The 23,453-nt window shown below is 31.0% G+C and overlaps 1 protein-coding gene across 2 annotated transcripts; it reads right to left on the reverse strand.

The window, feature by feature from the left end:
- Positions 1 to 11,121: 11,121 nt before the first annotated feature.
- LOC133289410 (uncharacterized) lies at positions 11,122 to 13,835 on the reverse strand. Of its 2 annotated transcripts, none has more exons than XM_061487337.1 (2): positions 13,761 to 13,835; positions 11,122 to 12,551 (listed from the first exon to the last, which is right to left on the reverse strand). In XM_061487337.1, exon 2 carries the CDS (start codon positions 12,485 to 12,487, stop codon positions 11,450 to 11,452), a length of 1,038 nt encoding a protein of 345 aa, XP_061343321.1. In that variant the 5' UTR covers positions 12,488 to 12,551; positions 13,761 to 13,835; the 3' UTR covers positions 11,122 to 11,449. The 2 variants fall into 2 exon arrangements, with proteins under 2 accessions (XP_061343321.1, XP_061343322.1); XM_061487338.1 differs by lacking the exon at positions 13,761 to 13,835 and adding an exon at positions 13,537 to 13,751.
- Between the last annotated feature and the right edge of the window lie 9,618 nt (positions 13,836 to 23,453).

A 23,453-nucleotide genomic window follows, 5' to 3' on the forward strand; every position in this document is an offset into this window, starting at 1 on the left:
GTGATGATGCTGCTGAACTTGCAATAAACTTGTTTTTTAATGAAAAAGTTTAAAGAAAATCATCTTCAGTTTTCTTCAGTTTACGTTATGACCGCAGTGGGGAAAAATAAATTAAAAATGGCTTTTTTGATGTTTCTACAGTCAACTATCTATATTTTTGTTCTCAATATTTTTGATTAAAAAATTATTATAAAAAAATTATTATAATTCTGAAATGAATTATAATTACAAAAATATTTTAATTTTTGTCTCCAAACGACATCATTTTAAGCTTACGACATCATTTTAGACTCAATGTAATTAAATTATCTATATTGATTGTAGAAAAAAAATTCATTAAAAATAAGAAAAATATTTATCCTTCTAAATGACATAATAATTTGTGTCATTCACTCTTATAAAAAATGTCACTCACATCTTTATTTTTATTTATTTTTTCACTTTCTCTCTTATAATCTATCTCTTTATCTTATTTAAAATAACACAAATTTTAAAATGACATACATTTTTTTATTAAAATTTATTGCGATAGCTACGTGGCAGTGTATGAAAATCCCTGTTCGCATGTAAAGTTGACATGTGAGTTTTGATATGTGACTTTCTCCTCTCTCCTCCTCTATTTTCAAAACTTTTGTAGCAAATTTAATTATAAAATATCGACTCATTTAACTGAAATTATTTTCATTTTTTTGTTATTTCTTCTTTAGTCATACTAATGTTGTCAAACTCGAGTTTCTACATAGAAACGAAAAGAGATGGTAGAAACGTAAAAATGTAGAAACGACACGAAACGTAAAATTTTTACTTTCTACCACTTAAGGTTAAGATACAAAATTATATATATGCATGTAAAAAAAATATCACATACTGAACATGTGTGTTGAGCCACTTATTTATCTAAAAGGGAAAATTATTTTTCATAACCAAGTATCAAAATTATAAACAGTGATAATTAACAAGTAATGAATAACCAATTTGCTCTAACTGTTTTATACACTCTTTAGATTTTGGATCATCGTTCATCAGTCATCAGGTATAATTTCACTTCTTTCAACGCACACAATAATCCAAAAACACAATATGATTCTCACAGCATAACTTATAATAGAATTGCAGTTTTATAAGACATAATTATAAAGGGAAATAGAAGTATAATGTTGTAGGAAAGTTGTTAGGTAATGTTATAGAGATAGAGATTGTGGGACCCACACTTGTTTTGTTTTTTTATTTTTGAAAACACATGTGGGTCCCACACTTCCTATCTCTATAACATAACCATAAAAATTTCCTACAACATTATTCTTCTTATTCCCAATTATAAAAAACATATATCCAAATAAAAAGATATTAAGATATTGTGAATATGATTTGGGGAAAACGAAAATTAGGTTTTTTTTGTAAATCTTTTTTTTTATTAAATTTTTAGTTGAGTAAATACATTTTTTGATCCCTAACAAAAAACACGGTCCCCACTTTAGTCCCTTACAAAAATAAATTAGTCAGTTAGTCCCTAACAAATTCAAGGTGGACCCATTTTAGTCCTTTTGAGGGACTAATTTGGGTCTTTTTTGAATTTGTGAGGGACCACGATTTCAACTAAATGGGTCCACTTTGAATTTGTTAGTGACTAACTGACTAATTTATTTTTGCAAGGGACTAAAGTGAGGACCGTGTTTTTTGTTAGGGACTAAAAAGGGTATTTACGCTTTTTAGTTTTAAGTAAAAATGGTCAAAACGATAAAAACGTAAGTTTTTACCGTTTTTACGCGACGTTTCTACCAGTTTTTACCAATGACAGTTTTTGCTTGAGTTTTAACACGCATCACTCCAGTAAAAACGTAAAAACGTAAATGTTTACGTTTTTACACTAGTTTTGACAAGAATGAGTCATACCACTAAATTTATATGTCATATGGATTATAAGGACGAAAAAACTAGGAAATAAAATCTCTTATATCAAAATTTAGATGATTTGGTAAAATTATATTTATCTTTTTCTTCGTAAATTTTAATTACATTTATTTGTTTAATAATAAAAAAACTCAACTTACCAAAAAAAAAAATTAATAACACACAAAATTTTTACATTTGGAGATAAAATTTTAACTTGAGATAATTTACTCACTTCTCAAAATTCACTCTTTTCTTCTTTTTTTATCTATTTTAATTGAGTCGGTGGCATTTAATTGATGATAAAAATAATCTTTAAGAACATTAATGGTGATTGACCTTTTGAATGTGATAATAAAGAAGTATCATTAAAATTATTTTTTTTAATAAAAATAAAAAAAATATTTTTAAGTTTTTTAATTGTATTATTTATTATTTGATGCACATGAAAATGGACTTCAAAATGTATGCCTCTGTATTCAAAAAAGAAAAAAAAAATGTATGCCTCCAATGTGAAGATATCAAGTAAAACTTAAGATTACTGTCCAGCAAATGAATGAGCAATCAAATTTAGAGTTAAATTTGAATAAAGAAAACATTGATTCATCTAAATATTATGAGAATTAATTTTTTTATGCTTTGTGTAACATTTTTCGATTATTAATCGAGAAACTTAAGTATTTCAACCTTTTTTTTTTTTTTTGATAACAAGTATTTCAACCTTTAATTATATACATATATGACACAAAAGATTTGAAATGTAAATCCTATTGAAATTGACTTTATTTTGAAATATCAAAGTACAAATCATTATAAGTCACTCTTATAAAAAGAAAAATATTGATCATTTTAAATGACATAATTTTGTATTATTTTAGATGAAAAATGTCATTTTTGTGGATAATTGATGATTTTTTACATTATTTCTCATCTATTTTATCTCTCTTCCTAAATTTATAAAGAAAAGAAAAAGTAAAAAAAGTATTAAATATACACAAAAATGACATTATTTCATCTTAGATAATACAAAATTATGTCATTTAAAATAACAGATTTTTTTTTTTTTTTTTTGATAACAACAGATATTTTTTTCATCTTATAAAATATGAATGCTATAATCAAAATATAATTATGCTCGAGTATAGAACTTTATTATTAATACTTCTACCATGTACACATCATTTACTTCCTCCATAATTGAAAAAACACACTTGGATATATTCATCCCAATAAAAAGGATTTTTGTAGAAGTGTGGTGTTTCCTACCACTACCAGTATGAATGTATGTGATGCCACTAGATTCATATGTGATATGTATTGCGGGGACTAAAATTTTAGAAAATAAAATCTCATGTTAAATTTAGATATATAGAAAAATTGTGTTTATTTTTTATCTTTATAAATTTTAATTGAACCATCTACTTAGAGCTTATTTGTATTTTTTTTTTAGATAGAAGCTACTTTTAAGCTAAAACTAAAAAAGAGCTTAAAAAAATTAAAAGTTATTTGATTATTACATAAAAAAATTGGGAAAAATATTTATGTTGTTAATGCAGATAAGTTATCTGCATTTATTCCCCAAAACGACGTCGTTTTGGTATTGAAATCTTAAAAAATTATAAATATAAAGACTATTATAATCCTGAAATAAATTAAAATTACAAAAAGACCATGATTTCCGCCCAAAATAACATCGTATTGGCTTACTGCAGATAAGTTATCTGCAGTAACTGCAGAAAAAACGAACCCTAAAAAATTTAGTTTAAAAGCATATGTTCTAAGAAAAGTCTCTTTATCTCGAGAGAAGAGTTTTGATGCACGGGAGAATCAAATTTTAAGTGGTCCAAACCAATAAAAATGTAACAACTAATCAGGAGAGAAGAGAATAAATTTTTTTTATATAAGTGCCAATCTCTCAGTAGAAGGAGCACATTGGGGCAGGATCACTAAATCTTTTTCCCTATCTGTATGACTTTTCATTTCAAAAAAATTACATAATTTAAAAAAAACTTATAAGAGCTTAAAAAAAATTCTTCTTAGAATTTTTTAATTTTTTTTCATTATAAAAAAAAAATTTCTTAAATTTTATTTGGCCTAATTTTTACTTATAAAAAAAGCTAAAATAAAAGAATCCAAAATTGCCCTTAATGATAATAAAAAAAATTAAACACATTAAACTATAATATTAGGATGTGATATTTTAACATGAGATCCTTCACCCCAAAAAAATTGATTTCTCATTTTCTCTATTTTATTTGAGTCAGTGGCATTTAAGAGATAATAAAAGAAGTCTTTAAGAACATTAATGATAATTGACCTTTTCGATGTGATAATACATAAGGGTCATTAAAATTTGTTTTTAAATAAAAAAAAAGTTTTTAAGTTTTTTATTGTATTATTTATTATTCGATACAGATGAAAATAGACTTCAGAACCATCTATTAGGGCCGGCAAAATGGGCTGAGCCCGCCGGGCTGGCCCGCCCCGCCTGCCAAATGGGGTGGGCTGGGTTGAGTTTTTCAACCCACCAGCTCGCCAAACCCGTCCCGCCAAACCCGCCAGCCCATATGGGTCAGCCCGCCAAGTATTTTTTTTTTTTTTTTAGGTTATCCAATTGTTATGTAGCTCCGTATCTTAGATTTCTCTGCATGCAAGTGGCTTTTTTGAATTGTTGTGGACTGCTCATACAACACTTTGTTACTTGTTTTGTTACTCTATTTTATCCTGATATGATTTTATTTTATTTTTATTGTTTTTGGAATGAAAGATGCATATTTATATGCAGATTATTAAACACTGATCTTCTTGGTTTCATAAGCACATTAGGATTTTATGCAGATTTTTGTATGCTTTTATGCAGATTTTTTTATGTGATTTTATGCAGAATTTAAGTTTTTGTATTTTATTTTTATATTTTTTTATTTTAGGCGGGCTGACCCGTAGCCCGCCAGCCCACTCATAAAACGGGCCGGGTTACTCCTTTCAACCCATTTTGTCAAAACGGGCCGGGGCGGACCAGCCCATTTTGGGCGGGCTAGTGGCGGGCCGGGGCGGGCTGGCCCATATTGCCAGCCCTACCATCTATGTATAAAAAGAAACTTTGTTAATATCTCGCTCTCTTTCAATATTCATTTTGTGTTCATATTTGAAACTATTTTAAATGCTTTCCTCTTTTAGTAATTTTTTAAATTTGAAATAGGTAGAAAAAGAGTTCAGCATTAATTGATGGTAGACATCTGTATTAATATCCCACAATTCTTTAAAATTTCAATTTTAAAGATAATATAGGTGGGAAAAGAGTTCAACATTGTTTGGTGACAGGCATATGTATTAATATTCCACTACTTTTTTAAATTTTGAATTTTAAACTTGATATAAGTGGAAAAAGAGTTAAACATTTTTTGGTGGTAGACAGCTATATTATTATCCCCTACTTTTTGCTTGGATAATTGTTAACCTTATGTTGCATAAAAAAAAAAACCCAAACATTATTTTGGTAAAAAATAATAAAATTAATCATTAAAAATGAAAATGTTTTGTGAAAAAAGAAATTTATTTTGTGTATAAATAGAATATGTGTTACTTAGTCTTTTCATTTGGTAATCAATTTTTGTGCACGTATTTCTTCTCTTCTTTGTAATATATATTTTTTGCAGCTCTGTTGTACAGCAAAGTCGACGGGATGATTTGAAATCATTAAGATATGTACTTATGTACTTCGTGAGAGGAAGATATGACATTCTTCTCTATCTGCTTTTCTTCTACAAGTATTTTTTCAATAATTCTTTTCATTTTTTGAATATTATAAAATAAATAAATTGCACAATTGTTGATATTGTTTTGGAAAAGTATCTTTGGGCATGATATATTATAAAGGGATAGGTTATTCTGCCTACTCTTATTTTTCCTACCTCTCTTTACACCGTTAGATTACAATCTCATCTAATGGTGGAGATTTGCAGAATAAAATAAACTATTTTCCCATTTCTTTCTCCTTACTACCTCTCACACTCTTTCTCTCTCCTCTCCTTTCTTTCTATCGATTTACATAATTTACAATCTAATTTATATTTGAATCTAAATCCAATCAATGATTGATGACATGATAATTCTGTTGGATGAATATAATTTTCAAAATCTTTGAATCTGATATAATTGAATATGGCAGAAACCACAAAAATACAAAAAAAAAATGAAAACCACGAAGAATGCCTTCTTTGAAGTAATCCACGATTACCATAACGTTTCTATTTTGTTGTTGAAATTTGAAATCGAATCAACTTATCTCCTTCTTTTTCTTATCTTATTTTTCACCTTGAAGTGGGGAAATGATATTTGTTCTCTATATGTTACGCCCAACAATATGCATATTTGATCCCATAACATAGGTCATTTGAGTTTGTTTCTTCTTGACATCTTTTTTCAATTTTTTATGTAAATGCTCATAACAATGGCTGAGTTGGATGAATTGAGAAAAAAGCTTGCACCTTTGTTTGATGCTGAAGCGTCATTAAAGAAAGAGAAAGGAGAGGAGAGAGAAAGAATAAAAGGCAGTAAAAAAGAAAAATGAGTAAAAGAGTTTATTTTATATGGTAAATCTCCACCATTAGATAAGATTGTAATCTAACGGTATTGAAAGGGTAGGCAAAATAATAGTAGACAGAATAACCTATCCCTATTATAAAATAAGTAAATTTTGCAATATATTTTTTCCATCACTTCAACCAAATGTAATTTTTTTCTCACTCTATTTTGACTTGCTTAATATGTTTCAGGTTATGACTTTGATTATGTTTTTGATTGGACCATTTTAAAGAACAAGCAAACACAAAAGAATATAGTGCAACCCCTTTATCTCTAAGTATATTTCTTCATATATATTTCTTATTCAATTGCAAATTTGCAGAATCATTTATGGTAGTTAAAGGTGGGTAGAGCTTATGACACAACATTTGCTTAACGTATCAAATATTTCCTTATTTTAGATATTCCGCAGAATACCAAATATAACAAAAGTCCACGATAACACATCAGACATAACACCATCTGCAATCATCAACTTGGAGATCACAAAGACCATTATTGTATGTTCATCCCTATGTGAAAACTCATATATTAAAATGTTCCAAGTTACCACATTTGAGCCCATATTAATGTTCTTAAGATTATATTGCTCCAAATTAAATGAGGAATTTAATGCCTCATTTGCAAAGACCTGAGTGTGCCCCAAAACAACAGTATTAAGAGTCATCAAGTCTTTCATTGCCGTCTTATCAAACTTTTGTGTGCATCCTCAACTCTAACACATTTGGTGATTGATAAACCTTTGGTTTACCATGTTTTTAGGCTAAATTATACAAGAATTATGTAGTAGAATGCATGGAATTCAAGGTTTTAATACATTTAAGTCATAAGATAGGAAATTGAGCTGACGTTTTGATAATAATTGCATTTTTAAGGTAAAACCACAAGAATTGGTGCTAAAAGTGCTAAAGAAATCATGACAAAGAAATAACGGCTCAATATGGATCAAAAGAAAGCAACATATTGCAATTCAAGGTCCAGGAAAGCACGTTTGAACGCACAAGAGGACGCTCGAGCGTTTGGAAGCAGGAAAAAAGGCCAAACTGGGCACATCCGGGCGCTTCAGCGCACAGATGCACGCTCAAGCGCCCAAGAAGACATAATTTCGGACTCGAGGAGCACGCTCGAGCGCCCACACAGACGCAAAGGTGCACCAAGATTTGCTGAGATTTAATGAAGATTTGTCCAAGTAGGATATGGAACTAAAGCGGAAACATATCAAAGCTGATTCCTGAGAAGATTGAAGGAAGATTATAACAAGATTCAAAGCTCAAATCTCTCAACCAATCCACAAGATATTAATTGCAAAAAAGGAAACAATTGAGGAATCAATTACAAATCTGATATGGATTCATGGGAAGATACGATGAAGGTTGTAGCTTTGAAGATTATAAATAAAGAGCTTGAGGTCAAGACCAACCAAGTCCAGAGCATTACACCAAGACCTGAAGGAGAAATTTTGTTGCGGAGCGCTGGAACACTTAGGAACCAAGTCAACACCACACCAATGGAGGCTTGGGGTTCTCTTTTCTTTATTGTTATTTTTCAATTCAGTATGCTAGTGTAGTCTTTTATGTAGTTAAGGGTAGATGGAACCCAATTGAATCTTTATGTTTATGAATTAAATTGTCTCTGAATCCTGTTCTTTTTATAATTGAATAAATTATCTGTTTTTAATGCTTTCTATGAGTTTGTTCCTTATAAAATGATTTTGGGGAATTGTATGACAATATGGATGTTGGTGCATGAACCTTGACTTGATAATTTATCATAATCCTTGTGATCTAGGAATATGAATAGGAATAGACATAGGGTAATTATGCAATCTTGTAATTCTTGATCTTAACGCATGTTTTCTTGGGGAATAATCGGGGAACTGGAGTTCTTTCAAGATTACATAGATTTATGGTAACAAGGAATTGAGCCGTAATTAACTCAGATAGAATTGATTGGCAATATATTAAGAAACGGATTCTTGACTATTTAATTCATAACATATTGAGGATATAGGGGGAAGTCGAAACCTTAACTACGCTTGTTTTAAATCTTAATCAAACATCATCTTCATTCATTCTTTTAATTCTGAATTTTCATAATTGCATGATTCTACTTGTTTTTACTTTTAAGTTCTTTGAACCACAATTCTCTTCATCTAAATTCTCTCAAACCAAACCTTTGATTGTCCAACTAAAACGCAATTAGCGAACTAATGCTTGAAATTCTGATCCTCGTGGGAACGATCTCGTACTCAGTACATTTTATTACTTTACGACCGGTGCACTTGCCGAGTCGCTATCGATGATTCAATCACTAACATGGCCATAAGCTTTGGGAACATCTAGAATCACGAATACATTGCTAGGTTTCAACATTCAGGTCATTTGCAACTCATCAAAAACGATAAAAGTGTACTCTCCACCCTCTTATTTTCCATTAAAGTACGGATCACCATCATTATCTTGCTCTCCATCGGAATCATCATAGATTGGATCATTGTTACAATCTCGTTCTTCATCATAATCATCATAGATTGGATTATCGCCCCAATCTTGTTCTCCATCAGAGTCATCATATATGGGACTATCATCATAAACTGAAGTGTGAGGAGTCTCAATCGTTATCTCTCGATATTGAAAAATGGACTCATTTTCATGTTGTACTTCCTAATTTCACCCTTGGTTTAGAATTCCTAAATGATTGACGTCCCCATCTTCATTACCATATACCTCCTTCGATTATATTCCTTCTTCTGATTGAACATCCAACTTTGTTTGCACAGGTCGTTGCTCTAAATCTTGGATTCTCAAGCTTTGTGCATGCACTAGTCGTCGCTTTGAATCCTGGAATTGTCTTTTGAGCTCTTCATATTCTATGCATTGCGGGGCTATCTGATGTGGTTGTTCGTCTTCATCACAAATGAATCCATGTCCTTTATCTTTACGACTCGGCTATCCACGATTTTGTTCAGCCATTGGTTGAAGGTAACCTAGTGCTCGGACACCAAATGATGTCGAATAATGAATAAGAATGAAACATGAAAAGGTTGTCTTATTCAAAACCCCTATTATGAAATCCTTTTTCTCCCACTTCACACCTTGGAACACATCGTTCTTATAGAGAGGGGCACTTTCACATCTCCTTAAGCCGAAATGAAATGGCTGGGGAGAGGAAAGGTTTCCCTTTCTTAGGGTACTCCGGGGAATATATCCAGTGGAGGCGGGGTGAGCATGTAGCTTAGAGGATTAGAGCACGTGGCTATGAACCACAGTGTCGAGTTTGAATCCCTCCTTACCCATAACTGGCCAAAAATGCATAGACAAATAGTTAAACAGAAAGTTGGGTCTAGATAAAGAAAAAGAAACTCTCATGTTCTTAATTATGATTATCAAAATGACAAAATATCCAACTCATATGGTAAGGGTCTTAAACACCCTTTTATAGATCAATTATAAATCAATTCAAAATTTCAAATCCTAAAAATAAGGAAAGTATATAAAAATAATTAGAGTTGATTACAAATCAATCAACATTAAACACAAAAATTAAAGAAATATTAAAATAAAAAAACGTCTAAATTCCAAAATAATCTACACATACATGCATGATTCTAAGCTAATTCTAAGTACATAAATGTCAAAGATTAAAGTGGAAAAAATAACCCAAACCCGTTGGCATAGATGAAAGGAGTCTGTGTTCCCTTGACTAGTGGTCTCGAGTTCGAGCTCTGGGTATGGAAAAAACGGATTGGGTAGGGCCACCTCCGAAAGGGTCTGATCGATTCCCGACTGGGATTAGTCTCACTCCCGAAGGGGGTGAGAATACCCTTGAGATTACTCAAAAGTGAAAAAAATAAAATATTAAAAATTAAAGTGAAAATGAAAACAATGTCAATGACCAAAATAAAATTTTATTCTTATTTTAAAATTTACTAGCACACGTTACATTTGAGTTTTTACACGACAAAAAAAAAAAAAACCTATGTCAACTATTTTTTTAAAGAAAAATAAATGGACATAATGTTTATCTTAAGTATAAATATTCCAAAGGTAATGCCTAAAATGTAAATGTTGGGTACTTTTTAAATTTTAATTTCCTCTTATCTTTGAATAATAAGATATGGTGTTGATGGAGAGAAAAATACATAATTTTTTTTTTTTGATAACATAATTTTTTTTTTTTATATAACAAATGGATCCTATATTTTTCTCTCACCGACAGTCATATCTTGTTATTAAAAGGATACGAATCCTTGTATTTTTTAATTTCAATTTGTTATGTTTACGTTAACTTTACGACAAATTTTACTCTAAAAACATATCTAGCAGGTTAAGTAAATAAATTATGTTTATTGTATTTAACGGATATAAGCCAACAAGAATTTTGTCTAGAAATTATAAATTAATTTTCAATATTACGTGTAAATAGTGGTATCTATCCAGCTGAATTATTGTTAACATTTGGATTTTCAATCCAAATTTAAATGATATTCCTACATATAATAATAATAATACAATAAAAAAAGTCATGGCAAGTTAGCAAAATTTGAAGTTTACAAGGGAAAAGGTTTCAATGAAATAGAAAATGTTTAAATAATTAAGATTCGATTCATTTCTCTTATTTGTCTCTATCATCTGTGAAGTTGATATATGACAACGTTGCTGATGAGAATAATAAATACGGGAAGACAATTGTAGAAATAGAAGTTGAGGACAAAAAAGAATAAAGAAGAGAATTGGTGAAGGTGGCTACAAAGAAAGAGGGTAGGAAATGATCACACCGAAAGGATCAGATGGAACCATTTTCACCAATGTCAAAACCCAAACCACATTAATTAGTAACCAAAGCAGGAGACAAAAACGTTTTCCCCTGAAAATAATAGTCACTCACTGAGTTGATCCACCAGGAAATAACATAATGAATACAGCATTTTTAAAGTCTATCACATCCTAATGGCAAGTTTGTAAACGTTTATGCTTCATATCTCCCCCAGATAAATCTGCTTGTCACTACTGCAAGACCCAATAATAGGTTCCTCGGGATGAAAAGCACTCTCATTAACAGATCCATTGTGGCCGGGAAGCTTATACAAGATGCGTCGAGAAGTGGTGTCCCAGATGTAAACCATTCGATCAGAACTCCCAGCTGTGACCTTGCTTCCATCAGGTGACCAACTACATTTCAACAAGTTCTTTTCAAAGTTGTGCTGGTGCCCTTCCAACACCTTCACACAGCGATTTTGTGGAGCATATGGGCGCATATCCCAAATGCAAAGCTTGCAATCCATGCCATTTGTAAGAAGGTAGGAACCATCAGGGCTCAATTGCATGCCAGTAATCATATCTTGATGACCTTGAAGTGTCATGACAACTTCACCTTTACGCAAATCCCATATCTTGATTTCATTATCAATGCCACCAGTGAAGATCTTATCAGATGCATCAGAGAAGCCAACCGCCGTAATCTGGTATTTATCTGGGAATGTTTGGATGGAACCCCTTTGACGCATATCCCATAATTTAGCAGTTCCATCATCAGAGCCACTGACAACAAGAGGTGGCCCCCTCCGAGAAGGACAACATGAATTAACATATGACAGATGCTCTACCATCTTTTTGATTTGTTTTCCGGTTTCCACATCCCATGCCCTCAATGTTTTGTCAGGGCTGGCAGAGACTATCTGTGTCCCATCTGTAGTCCAGTGAAGATCTAAAACTGCATTCTTGTGACCTTTTAGAACCATGAAGTTCTTGCAATCTCCCCACACATTCCAGAGGAAAATTTCTCTGTCATGAGATCCTGATGCAACAATTGATCCTGCTGGATTGAACTTCATCGTATATATAACACTCTGGTGACCCGTCAGTAACATGATTGGTGATTCCAGACTTGACGTCCGCTGCTTTCCATTTGGCCTGGGACCATAAGGAGCACTATATGGAACAGTAGACCATTCCATTGGTCTTGGACCAACAACTGACAAAGCATTTTCACCTTCAGCAGGAAAAAGTTGCATGTTGACCTTAATTTAGAATTGAAATTAAGCAAATGTCAATTCCTATAAGCTCAAGTCTCCAACACTGAAAAAGAACCAGAAGAATTAGCAGTAAGATTTCAAAAAGACTACAGACACTATGGACATTTAACTTAATTCTGTAGGCCTTCATCTACCATACCCATTAATAATAGCATCAGGAAATTATAACCTCTTTATGCCCCCCAGCCCCCACCAATACTCTCCAAAACAAATGAAAAAGAGAAAATAATGAATCAACAACTGACAAAGCAAAAAGATAAAATATCATAGAAATCATGGAACTATCCACTAACTACTACATGAACATTCAAGAAAAAACCATCTTGGACACACACCAACCTATACATAATGCAGAAAAAGAAGCAACAAGTATTAAAGAAAGGCAAGTTCTGAATCACTACTCAGCATTTCATTTTAAGCAAACTTGCACCTCAAAGTAATACCCAAAAAGAGAAATTTCCAGTGTATTAATGCGTGCACACACACATATCAAATAGTAAAGTGCTGCTCTTCAGCAGAAATGATGTATCAAATAGAACAATCGATAGTGCATCTCACATCCAAATGAAAGATTTCCCCATTATTGGCAATTAGGGGCTTCCAAAGCAGATAGTTCTAAATAACAGCACATAATGATGGTTATATTAACTGCCAAATGGTGTCTCTGGAGCAAAATAAAAGTTATACACAGGTTCTGATAGCACACAAAATAATATAATTCACAAAATCCAGAGCACAAGTAAAAAAAGACACAACTTCATTGAAAAATCTATCAATGTTGAGAAAACACTGAAAAAACAATAGCAATCCAATTCCAAACAAGCAACCTAACTCCATTTAAGGTAGTAAACATTTAAAAGCAATATATATCACAAAAACAATAGTCGCTGCCACTCTATTTGAGAGAATGCAGACCACAGGTGAGAGAAACTTGGATGTTAGAAGAAAAGTCTCAAGTTAAAAGTCAAATATCAAACCCTCATATTAATGCATACAAATCCAGCAGAAGTGAACACAAGATCAATTACAGGGAAATCTGAACCAAACAACTCGCACGAGTTCATAGTTGATGATACATGGGAAAACCCAAAACTTTTTCGGTAATAATGAATTAGGGTTTACTTAGTTGAGTATATGGAGGGGGGGGAGTGAAAATGATTTTCCAAGCAAAAAAGAAAGAGGGTTTCAACGAATTAAGGAATCGGAGAGAAAAGAACGGTTGAAGTATTGGGAAGAAAGAGGAGAATCATACCAGAGATAGCGATTGTGTTGGGTGTGTTGCACTGAGTACAGAGAAAACCCAAACGCAGCAGCAAGAGACACTCGTTCGCCTACAAACCCAAAACCCAAATTTACCAAACAACTAGAGATCTGTTTTTTTTTTTTTTTTTTTTTTTTTTTTGACATGATCAGGTAAGTTTATCACCCTTACCACCAATATCATCATCATCGGATCAGAATTAAATCCAACGGTCAATAATTATCTCATATAATCCTAATTTTTTCTCCCACATTTCCTCTTTGTCTTACTCATCACATTGACAATTACTAATTTTTAAAAGGAAAAAACTTTAGTTTTAAGAGGGCGTTGCGTAGAGGAAAAAAAAAAAATTTATCCGAAAATCTTAATTTTTAAAAATATGATTTTTACATTCAGTTTACGATAATATCCGAAAATTAAAAATTTAGAAAAATTCAGTTTCCCAAGAATCCTAAAGAATACCGTGTACCAAACACCCCCTAAAGGATTAATATTGTGTCCTTTTATATCCTAATTATTGAATTCCGCCCATTAACGGTTAGAATTTATTGAGTTGTATTGTGAATTATTAATTAATTAATAAGTTTGACCTAATAAATTCTAACTGTTGATTGACGAAAATCAATGATTATGATCTAAAATAGTTATATCTTTTAAAAGACAAATATTTTTCCCTTTTCAAAATCACTTATAATTTTTATCTTATGAAAAAAATAAAATTTTGTTATATTGTGGTTTTGTAAAAGATCATTTTTCCAACATCAAAATTTTTTTAGGGCTTGAAGTTTCTAAAGTTACTTTACATACTTTATCTAATATTTGCCAAAATATACATATAAAAATATGCATGACCCATATTTTTCTTTTTCTTTTTTATATTCACACGGGTCCACATGGATACACATACCTTTTTGTGTGTATTTTGATAAACATTAGATAAAATTTGAGAAAAAAAGTATCTAATGTTATTTTAGACAATTTTGTCTATGTTTACCAAAACAATGTCGTTTTGGGTTGAAAAATTAAAAAATTAGAATGATAAAAACTATTATAACCCTGAAATAAATTAAAATTACAAACACACCAAATTTTTTACCCATAAACGATATTGTTTCGGTGAACATTATACAGAATTATCTAAAGTAACTTTAGAAAAAATGAACCCATAAAATCATCTAAAGTATTTTAAACCCAAAAGTTTAATTCAAACAGGAAAAATGTAGTTCTCAAACTTTACATTTTCAAATGTAAATAATTTTTATCTTTTTTCTCAAAAATTCATCCATGATAATAAGATTACAAAAATATAAATATGTAATTATTTGCATACAAATTATTCTTGTGTGTTAAAAATTATAAATAAGATTGTTTACGAAAAAAATAAATTATAATAAGATTTTTTTTTGGGGGTGTTGGTTATTGTAAGATAATTTATTTTGCGGAATAGCTTTTCTATAAGGGTTTGATGTTTGTCATTTTAAATGACATAAGTTATGTCATTTTAAGAGAGAGATAGACACAGAAAAACGGAAACCATAGGAGAGAGAAAGTAGGTGGTTATTTTAAATTTAAAATTTAAATTTTCTGTATCTGTATCTCTTTTAAAATAACATAACTCTCTTTAAAATGACGAATACTTTTCCCTTTCTATAAACGTTAGAATTCATCGATCTAATTGTTTCAATGAAGTTTTTATAAGTATTAGTTTATTTTGTATGTGTTTAAATTAACCTTTGATAATCAAAATGTTGCTTACAAAATTATTGGCCGGATATATGAGGAGGAATCTCCGAGTTTTTTTGTTGTTGTAACATGTGTAACATAAAATAAGTTTAATTAGGATACCAAAAAAAAAAAAAATTAAGTTTAATTATCTGACATAAATAATGATAGATTTTATTATAATTATTTTAATATCTTTCATTATCATAATATGAGAATAAGAAAAATCCATTTGGATTTTTTTTTAACTTGCAATAGTCCATCTATCATTATATATATATTTAACGTTTAGTGGGGATATCTTTAGAACCAAAATTTTTAAATTATTATTTTGATGAATATTTTTTCTGTCATTAAATGAAAAAAGGTAAAGGGTCGGAAGCACAAAAAAACATTTGTTGTAACATTGTCCACTCCATATGTTTGTCCAAATAATGTGAACTTAAAACTCAAACAATAATTTATTTGCAAAATATTGCAAGCCAATTGTCATATATTTTTACAAATACCCAAAAATTAACTAAATCATATATATAAGTTGTAAATATTCTTGTGATTAATTGTCCCTTTATGATAACTAGTGAATTTAAAGTATGCAAATGATATTATTCCTTGACAAAAAGAAATAAATTTCAAAGTGACAATCTATAAGAGGTCAAAGATATTTCTTGTATAAATTGACAACTTCATATTTCTAAAAAAACAATCCATAAAATGGTTCTCATAATAAAAAAATTATGAGATCTCATTAAAATTTGAAAATTTAAAGTTATTGCGATGATATTTTAATGGGCTCTATTACTCTTATGTTGCAGGAAGATAAAATCTCTCATACAACAACTAGCCCAAATATTTTAATCAAATAAAAGAGGAAAGAGAAACTCAAGATAAAATATTAAAATATTAAAATATTAGATTTCGATGTTGCAAGAGAGATTTTCTCTTCCTGCAACATAAGAATAATAAATCCATATTTTTATATATGTAATTGCTTCTAAAAATGTTAATGATAATGACCTTGATCCTCAAATTGTAGAAGAACGTCGACGTTGAGCTAATTGACTAAATTGGAAAGAAGCAATACGAAGTTTGTTGTATTCACTGACCAATCATAAAGTATTCGGACCACTAATTCAAACACTAGAAAATGTCAAGGGGAAAATGAGTTAAATGAAATAATGAAATATAAGACACAAGGCTAGTGCACTTGTCTTCATCAAAGAGACGGAAAGAGAAAATATTCACACCGAGCTTGACTAAGAAAAGATTGATATGTGAAGCTCCAACACATTTACAGGGAGAGAAATCAATGTGCAGATTGGCTTGTTAATTATCCCCGAAGATCTTACTCGACGAGTCTTAATTTAATGTTTATAGCGGATATATCATTTGTTAATTATTCCCTAAAATCTTACTTGACGGGTCTTAATTTAATTTTTCTAGTGGATCTATCATCTGTGAGTAGATAACCTGTTATTTATTTAATTTATTTTTCTTATTGTTTTGGGGCTATTGCCCCAACAACCAAAATAAGTAAAAAAAAAACCATCCAAATAAGCTTTTGCTTAAATTGAGTTATTAATTTTAATGTTGAATATGTTTTGATTGTAAAACTAACTTCAATCTTTTAATATGTTTTGATTGTGCTTGTATTATTGAAGCTAGTTTCGAAGAATAATATGTGCATTTTATAACACCTCTAACTATCAAGTTAGGTCAAATAAGAAAATCAAGCAAGTTGTTCAAGAGATCAATTTGAGTTCAAGGAAATTGTGTCAAGTTGTGTCAAGAAATGATCAATTGATCATGAAATTGAGATGATAAAATATACAAGGATACAATTCATGTTAAGCAAGTCAATTAGGATTCAAAGGAAAATATTAGAAAAATTTATGGGTCAAAGTACAAATATGTATTGGGACCATTTTGCAAATAAGAAAAATTAGTTCTAAACTTGATTTGGGTGATATATTAAATTCTTTAGAGAATTTTATGGGTTTAAAGTGGTCTTAAATTAGTCTAATTACGATTGGATTAATTATTAAAATTAGGTCAAAGTTCTAATAAAAACAACCAATAAGAAGCTTTATAAGTCAAAGTGATGACTAGTTAACAAAGTAAGCTTAACGGCTAAGTTACTTTGATACTTTAAGCACCTATATCAGTTTTTCCTCCTCCAATTACTCATTGGCCGACCTACTTACAAGGGAAGGAAGATTGGTTAGCAAGTTATTCAATTTAATTGGTTAGGAAGTCAACAAAAGTGGCTAAAATATCTTTAAAGTGTTTCTAGGTTGTTTTCTTTTTTATTTATCTTCATCTTCCACAAAATTCCAGCCACCATTCAAGAGCTTTAGGAGATTATATCTCATAGAAAACCTCATAAAGACATCATGACTATTTCACAAGAAATATTCCTTATAACCTTAGGAACCTATCTATGATTTTAGTTTCTTTTTAAAAGCTTTCAATCTCTTGATTTATCCTCTTGAATGCCATGACCTAGGTACTGTTAATGGGTCTAAAGTTGAGTGTTTTCATGGTTTGAAGCTTGGAGAATGATCTCTAGGTGATTTGGAGTGCATTGGTGTCAATAAACTCAAGTTTAAATGGTTATTTTTCAAGTTATGATTTTAGGGTTTTCTCTTGAACATGGCTGAATATGGATGATGTTAAATCATGTTTTTATATTGTGTTTTTATGTGTATTCATGGTATTTGATGTTCATGGAGTTGATTGAATTAAGTTTGATTCATTTGAAGTTGTAAAAATTCGTGAAACCCTAATAGACATCAAATCTTCCCGTGTCTTGTAAGGTTTATATCTGGAGTTGTAGAACTCCTAATTGAGTGTGGTTTATTGAAAATTAAAGGTACACATATCTATTATAACATAAAAAATTCAGGGCAATTGGATCAAAAATGGATTTTTCATGTATTTATTAGTACAAACTATTTATGTTGGAAAATTCATGTTTCTATGGATTATTTTGTTGGTTAATTGTGTTCCTACCCATTGGAAGTTGATTAGACTAATTAAATAGTAAATTTAAAGTGTGAAAGCTTGATGTTTTATGCATGTAAACATTTGGCCATTGAAGGAAAAATGATGTGGAATGTGATGTAATTCATTTAATTGTTAGATAACAAGTTTATGATGTGATTCAAGCATTTTAAATGGATGAGAGACCTAAATAAGTTTAGGGTTAAGATATTTATGATATTATGTAAGATTAGGGTTTATAGAAGAAGGAGGACTTGCATATGGTGTTCATAGACCTTGAGAAAGCATACGATAGGGTTCCAAGGAAAGTTTTATGGTGGGTCCTGGAGAAGAAAAAGGTTCCATTAAAGTATGTAAAGGCAATCAAGGATATGTATGATGGGGCTACTACATGTGTAAAAGCTTGTAACGGATCATCAAGTTATTTTCCTATCACGGTAGGTGTACACCAAGGGTCGGCTCTAAGTCCTTACCTATTTGCCTTAGTTATGGATGAACTAACAAAATATATTCAAGAGGAAGTGCCATGGTGTATGCTTTTTGCAGACGATATTGTGCTTATTGATGAGAGCAAGGAGGGTGTTAATAGAAAACTTGAATTGTGGAGAAGCACATTGGAATCCAGAGGATTCACATTAAGTCGAAGCAAGACTGAGTATCTGAAGTGTGAGTTTTCTCTGGTACAAGATGAGGACCAAGAACCTGTGCATCTAAATGGTCAAGAGGTACCCAAAAAAAATGCTTTTAAATACTTGGGCTCCATTTTACAAAATGGTGGAGAGATTGATGAGGATGTAAATCACAGAATCAGAGCAGGGTGGATGAAATGGCGTAGTGCATCTGCATTTTTGTGTGACCGCAAAATTCCCCTGAAGTTAAAAGGAAAATTCTATAAAACGGCAGTACGACCGGCAATGCTATATGGAGCGGAATGCTAGCCAGCACATAGGCAACATGAGCATAAGATGGGAGTAGCAGAGATGAGGATGTTAAGGTGGATGTGTGGGTACACAAGGATGGATAAGATAAGAAATGAAGATATTCGACGAAAGGTCGGAGTAGTACCGGTAGCCGAGAAGATGAGAGAACATAGATTGAGGTGGTTTGGGCACGTGATGAGAAGACCCATGGATGCTCCTGTAAGAACAGAAGTTTGTTACCAAGAGCTAAACACAAAAAGAGGCAGAGGTAGGCCGAAGCTTACTTGGGGGAAAGTAGTAAAACAAGATTTAATGGAGTGGGATATAGATTGGCGGACAGTATGTCTTAGAAAGGAATGGAGAAAAGCTATAAGTATGGTGGAGGGTTAGACTCGCTGTTATTCCTATGTTCCAGATGGTCCTTTTTTAGTCCTTTTCCCCTTCATTTCCCCCACTTCTTCTTGTCCCTTTCTTTTTTACTTTTATTTATTTATGTATACATATATTTTTATTTCATTTTATTTTATTTTATTATTTTATTTGTGTATTTTTATTTATTTATTTATTTTTATTTTTTATTTTTTTTACTTTTTTTCAACCGTTTTGTATCTTTCATGTGGGTTCATCTACCACCGACCCCAATTAATTTGGGATAAAGGTGTTGTTGATGTTGATGTTGATGTTGATGTAAGATTAGGGTTTATGTTTAAATAGAGTGTTGACTTGTTTGGTGTGGCATGGATTGTCAAGTAAGCAATGTTGATCAAGATTATGTCATGAAATGAATTGTTAAAGCAATTTGAAGTGAGTTTCATATGCATTGATGAAAGACTAAAGTAATGAGCTTTAGCATATTTGTTGCACTGAATTAACCCTAATTGGTATTCATTTTTATTGAAGCATAAGCCAGGTTTGAACCAAGTGACAATGGGCTTCCATATCAGAGTTTGGAAGGTTGTGCTTAGCTTTCTTGTATCACAAGTAGATTTTTTAGGAAAGATTTTGCAGGTAAGCTCCTGATTTAGGAATTTTCTCCTTCATTGTTGTTCCACTATAGTCCAATATGGATAATGGTTCAAATGTGTGTATGATTAACAATGAGATATTTGGGATATGTACATACATGTGCATTCATGAGCATTCATATAGACAAGTACATTAATATTATGATGTGATGTGTTATAATTCAAGCATATAAGTATACAAGATGTTGCCTTGTATTAAGTTATGAAACAGGAAGTACAAATGCTTCCGTAATAGTAACAAGAGGGAAGTACAAATTCTTCCGTAACATTGTCATGAGAGAAGTACAAATGCTTCTATATTATTATCAGTGGGGAAGTACAAATGCTTTCGTATTAATTCAGTGGGATAAATTGACAGGATTACATGTTGTTTTATATGCTTTATGTCTGATCTTTCATGCAGAAAGTGAATTCATGTGTGAAGACTACTCAATAAACCCAGAGTCTTATTGGGATTAATTTCTCACCCCATCATGGGGCTGTAATTTAAGTTATAGGTACATCAGCTGCAGAAGAATCCTCAAAGGGAAAAGGACCACTGCAGTGAGGATAGAGGACTCAATAGGAGTGGACACTTAGTTATTTTGAATGTCTGTGTAGACATATTTTGCTAGCGCATAAAGCATATGATCATGTATGTATACAGTTGATAATCATTTTGAGAGGCATGTGTTTGCCTGTGTATTAGTATATTATAAAGACATGATCTCTGTGTTTATGTTTTGTACATGGTAGACATAATCTGAATGGCACGGAGCCATATTCTAGTTTATGTACATTAGATATGGAATTGTCTATTATCAGGTACAAGGTTAAATCGTGGAATATAATCCCTGGTTGTTCAGCTTACTGTCGTTATATTATCCGATAGACTCTATATGGAATGGTATAAATTATCATATCCGTATAGTTATTGGTCATTGATTATGGTCATATGAAATTTAATTTTAAATTATGTACAGGTATGAGACTGTGCAGTTCATTGAAACAAGACATATAATATAGATATACTAAAGTCTGGGAATTAATTAAAAGAAAAAGTTGCATCGTGAAATTACATTGATAAATTTTGAAAATTTTAGTAAGTCTTCTCCTACAATAATCAAGTTCAATGCATCTTTATACCATTAGTAAGTTAACAATCCAATTATTAAATTGGGCGTTACACATTTAATCAGTTAAGTTATATAACATTTTCTAACTACAAATTACTTATATAAATTTTATCAGCTAAGCTTGTGACAATTTATGTTTTAAAATTGGGAAATTTTCAAAAACTCCCATGTGATTTTTTCTTAGAATCATGTACTCTTGATGTTATTTTTTTAATCACTTACCTTGGGATTTTTTCATCAAAGTCTAACCCAACAATATTGTTAAAATCTATATTAAATTATCTATTTTGTCATTATATGATTCCACATATATTGGGTTTTGTGTTTTTTAAGAGAGCGTTTGGTAGAGGAGAAATTTTTTTTATCCAAGAATCACAATTACTAGGAATATGATGGAAAAATAAATTTTTTGAAAATATGATCAAAAAGCTGTTTGGTAGGTCAAAATACTTTCGAGAATATTAACTCAAGTTTACTAATTCTTTGTTTGGTTAATCGTCCAATTAGCACAATTTACAGAATTCAAGCACTATTTCAATTTTCTGCACAGTTTCTCTTTTCGCTCTACGCCGTCACCACCCACACTTCAAACACATTTTTTCTTCTTTCTCTCATTCCAACAACCTGAGTTAAGGAACACGCCAATGCTTCTTCTTTTTCTTTTTTGAAAAGCCACATTTTGGAGGTGTCCACTGTGATACTTAAATCACTCGCAAGGTTTGGAGGGTTTCCGTTTTGAAACCTGAACATGTGTTGGAAATATTATTGGGTTTTCAATCTAAATGTGTTAGGGTTGGGATTCAAGTTAAAAAGGTTATATCTTTGTGGGAGATTTTCAAATGGGGTGATGAGAAAAACATGGGTTTCAAGCATCTTTTACAATCTTATGAGAAAAATAATGGCAAGATTTAGGAAGCAAGAAGCATGGTGAAGAAGGTGTTGACATAAGGAACAAAGAGAGAGGCGGGTACTTTGATCCTAAAAATGTTGAATTTTTTTTTCACCGGGTAGAATATGAAAATACCACCTACATGGTGGTATTCTTCCCTAGGAATTTGATTTTTCGAAGAGAATTTTTACAATTTTTGTATCAAATGTGGGTAAATAAGATTCTCTCAGTTTCTCGAGAATCTAAAATTTGCCCTTATACTAAACGTCCCCTAAAAATTCTAGTAAACATTTGCTCAAGTTATAATTAACTCATTCTAGGATTATTTCCTAATAAACAAACATTGGACCAAAGCTCCATGCTTTTGTTTGACGTAAAAAATTGCAACAATAAAATAACACCATTTTCCGACTAGAAATCCTGCTATTATTTTGATCGATGTTGCTATTTTTGCAGAAATATGATCAGTAGCATTATCATTCAAGTACTTATTGCAGTTGTTGTTTCTCTCGAAAAGTTAATTAGTCGTAGGCTTATTCATGGGATGTTGTTTTCATGGCACCATTGTTGTACAAGACTCTTTAATACATAGTTGGGTATTAGAGCAGTGTGAATTAGCCTTTGCCCACTTTTGGGGCAAAGTTTATCCATTGTGCAATTAAAGTTCGATTCATTACTGTGTCTAGATGTTATAATGACATGTTCCTCATTAAATCAAGTGAGTTTGGACACTAAAATTCATCAGAATACTAATGTCAAATTGGGAGAAAATACATAATTTAGTCTAATTTTTAACAGTGATTAAAAAAATAACATAGAGGATAAACGATTCTAAGGAAAACATATGCTAGTTTTTGAAGTTTTCGTTTAAAAGGTTAATGTTGATAACTTATCGATTTGAAATATAAATATTTAATAATAACTTTTGATGATAAATCATAACTAAAGCTTCAAAAAAATTTATTATCTCAATATTTAAAATATTTGGCCTTTTCCACTACAAGAAAACG

The sequence above is a fragment of the Gastrolobium bilobum genome, unplaced genomic scaffold, assembly GCF_033153095.1.
Source record: "Gastrolobium bilobum isolate Gb01-03AN ecotype WA unplaced genomic scaffold, APGP_CSIRO_Gbil_v1 utg3711, whole genome shotgun sequence".
Classification (NCBI taxonomy): Eukaryota; Viridiplantae; Streptophyta; class Magnoliopsida; order Fabales; family Fabaceae; genus Gastrolobium; species Gastrolobium bilobum.

Bases quoted from the DNA above. Each gene is read 5' to 3' on its own strand.
- LOC133289410 (XM_061487337.1), bottom strand. From the start codon at position 12,487: ATGCAACTTTTTCCTGCTGAAGGTGAAAATGCTTTGTCAGTTGTTGGT.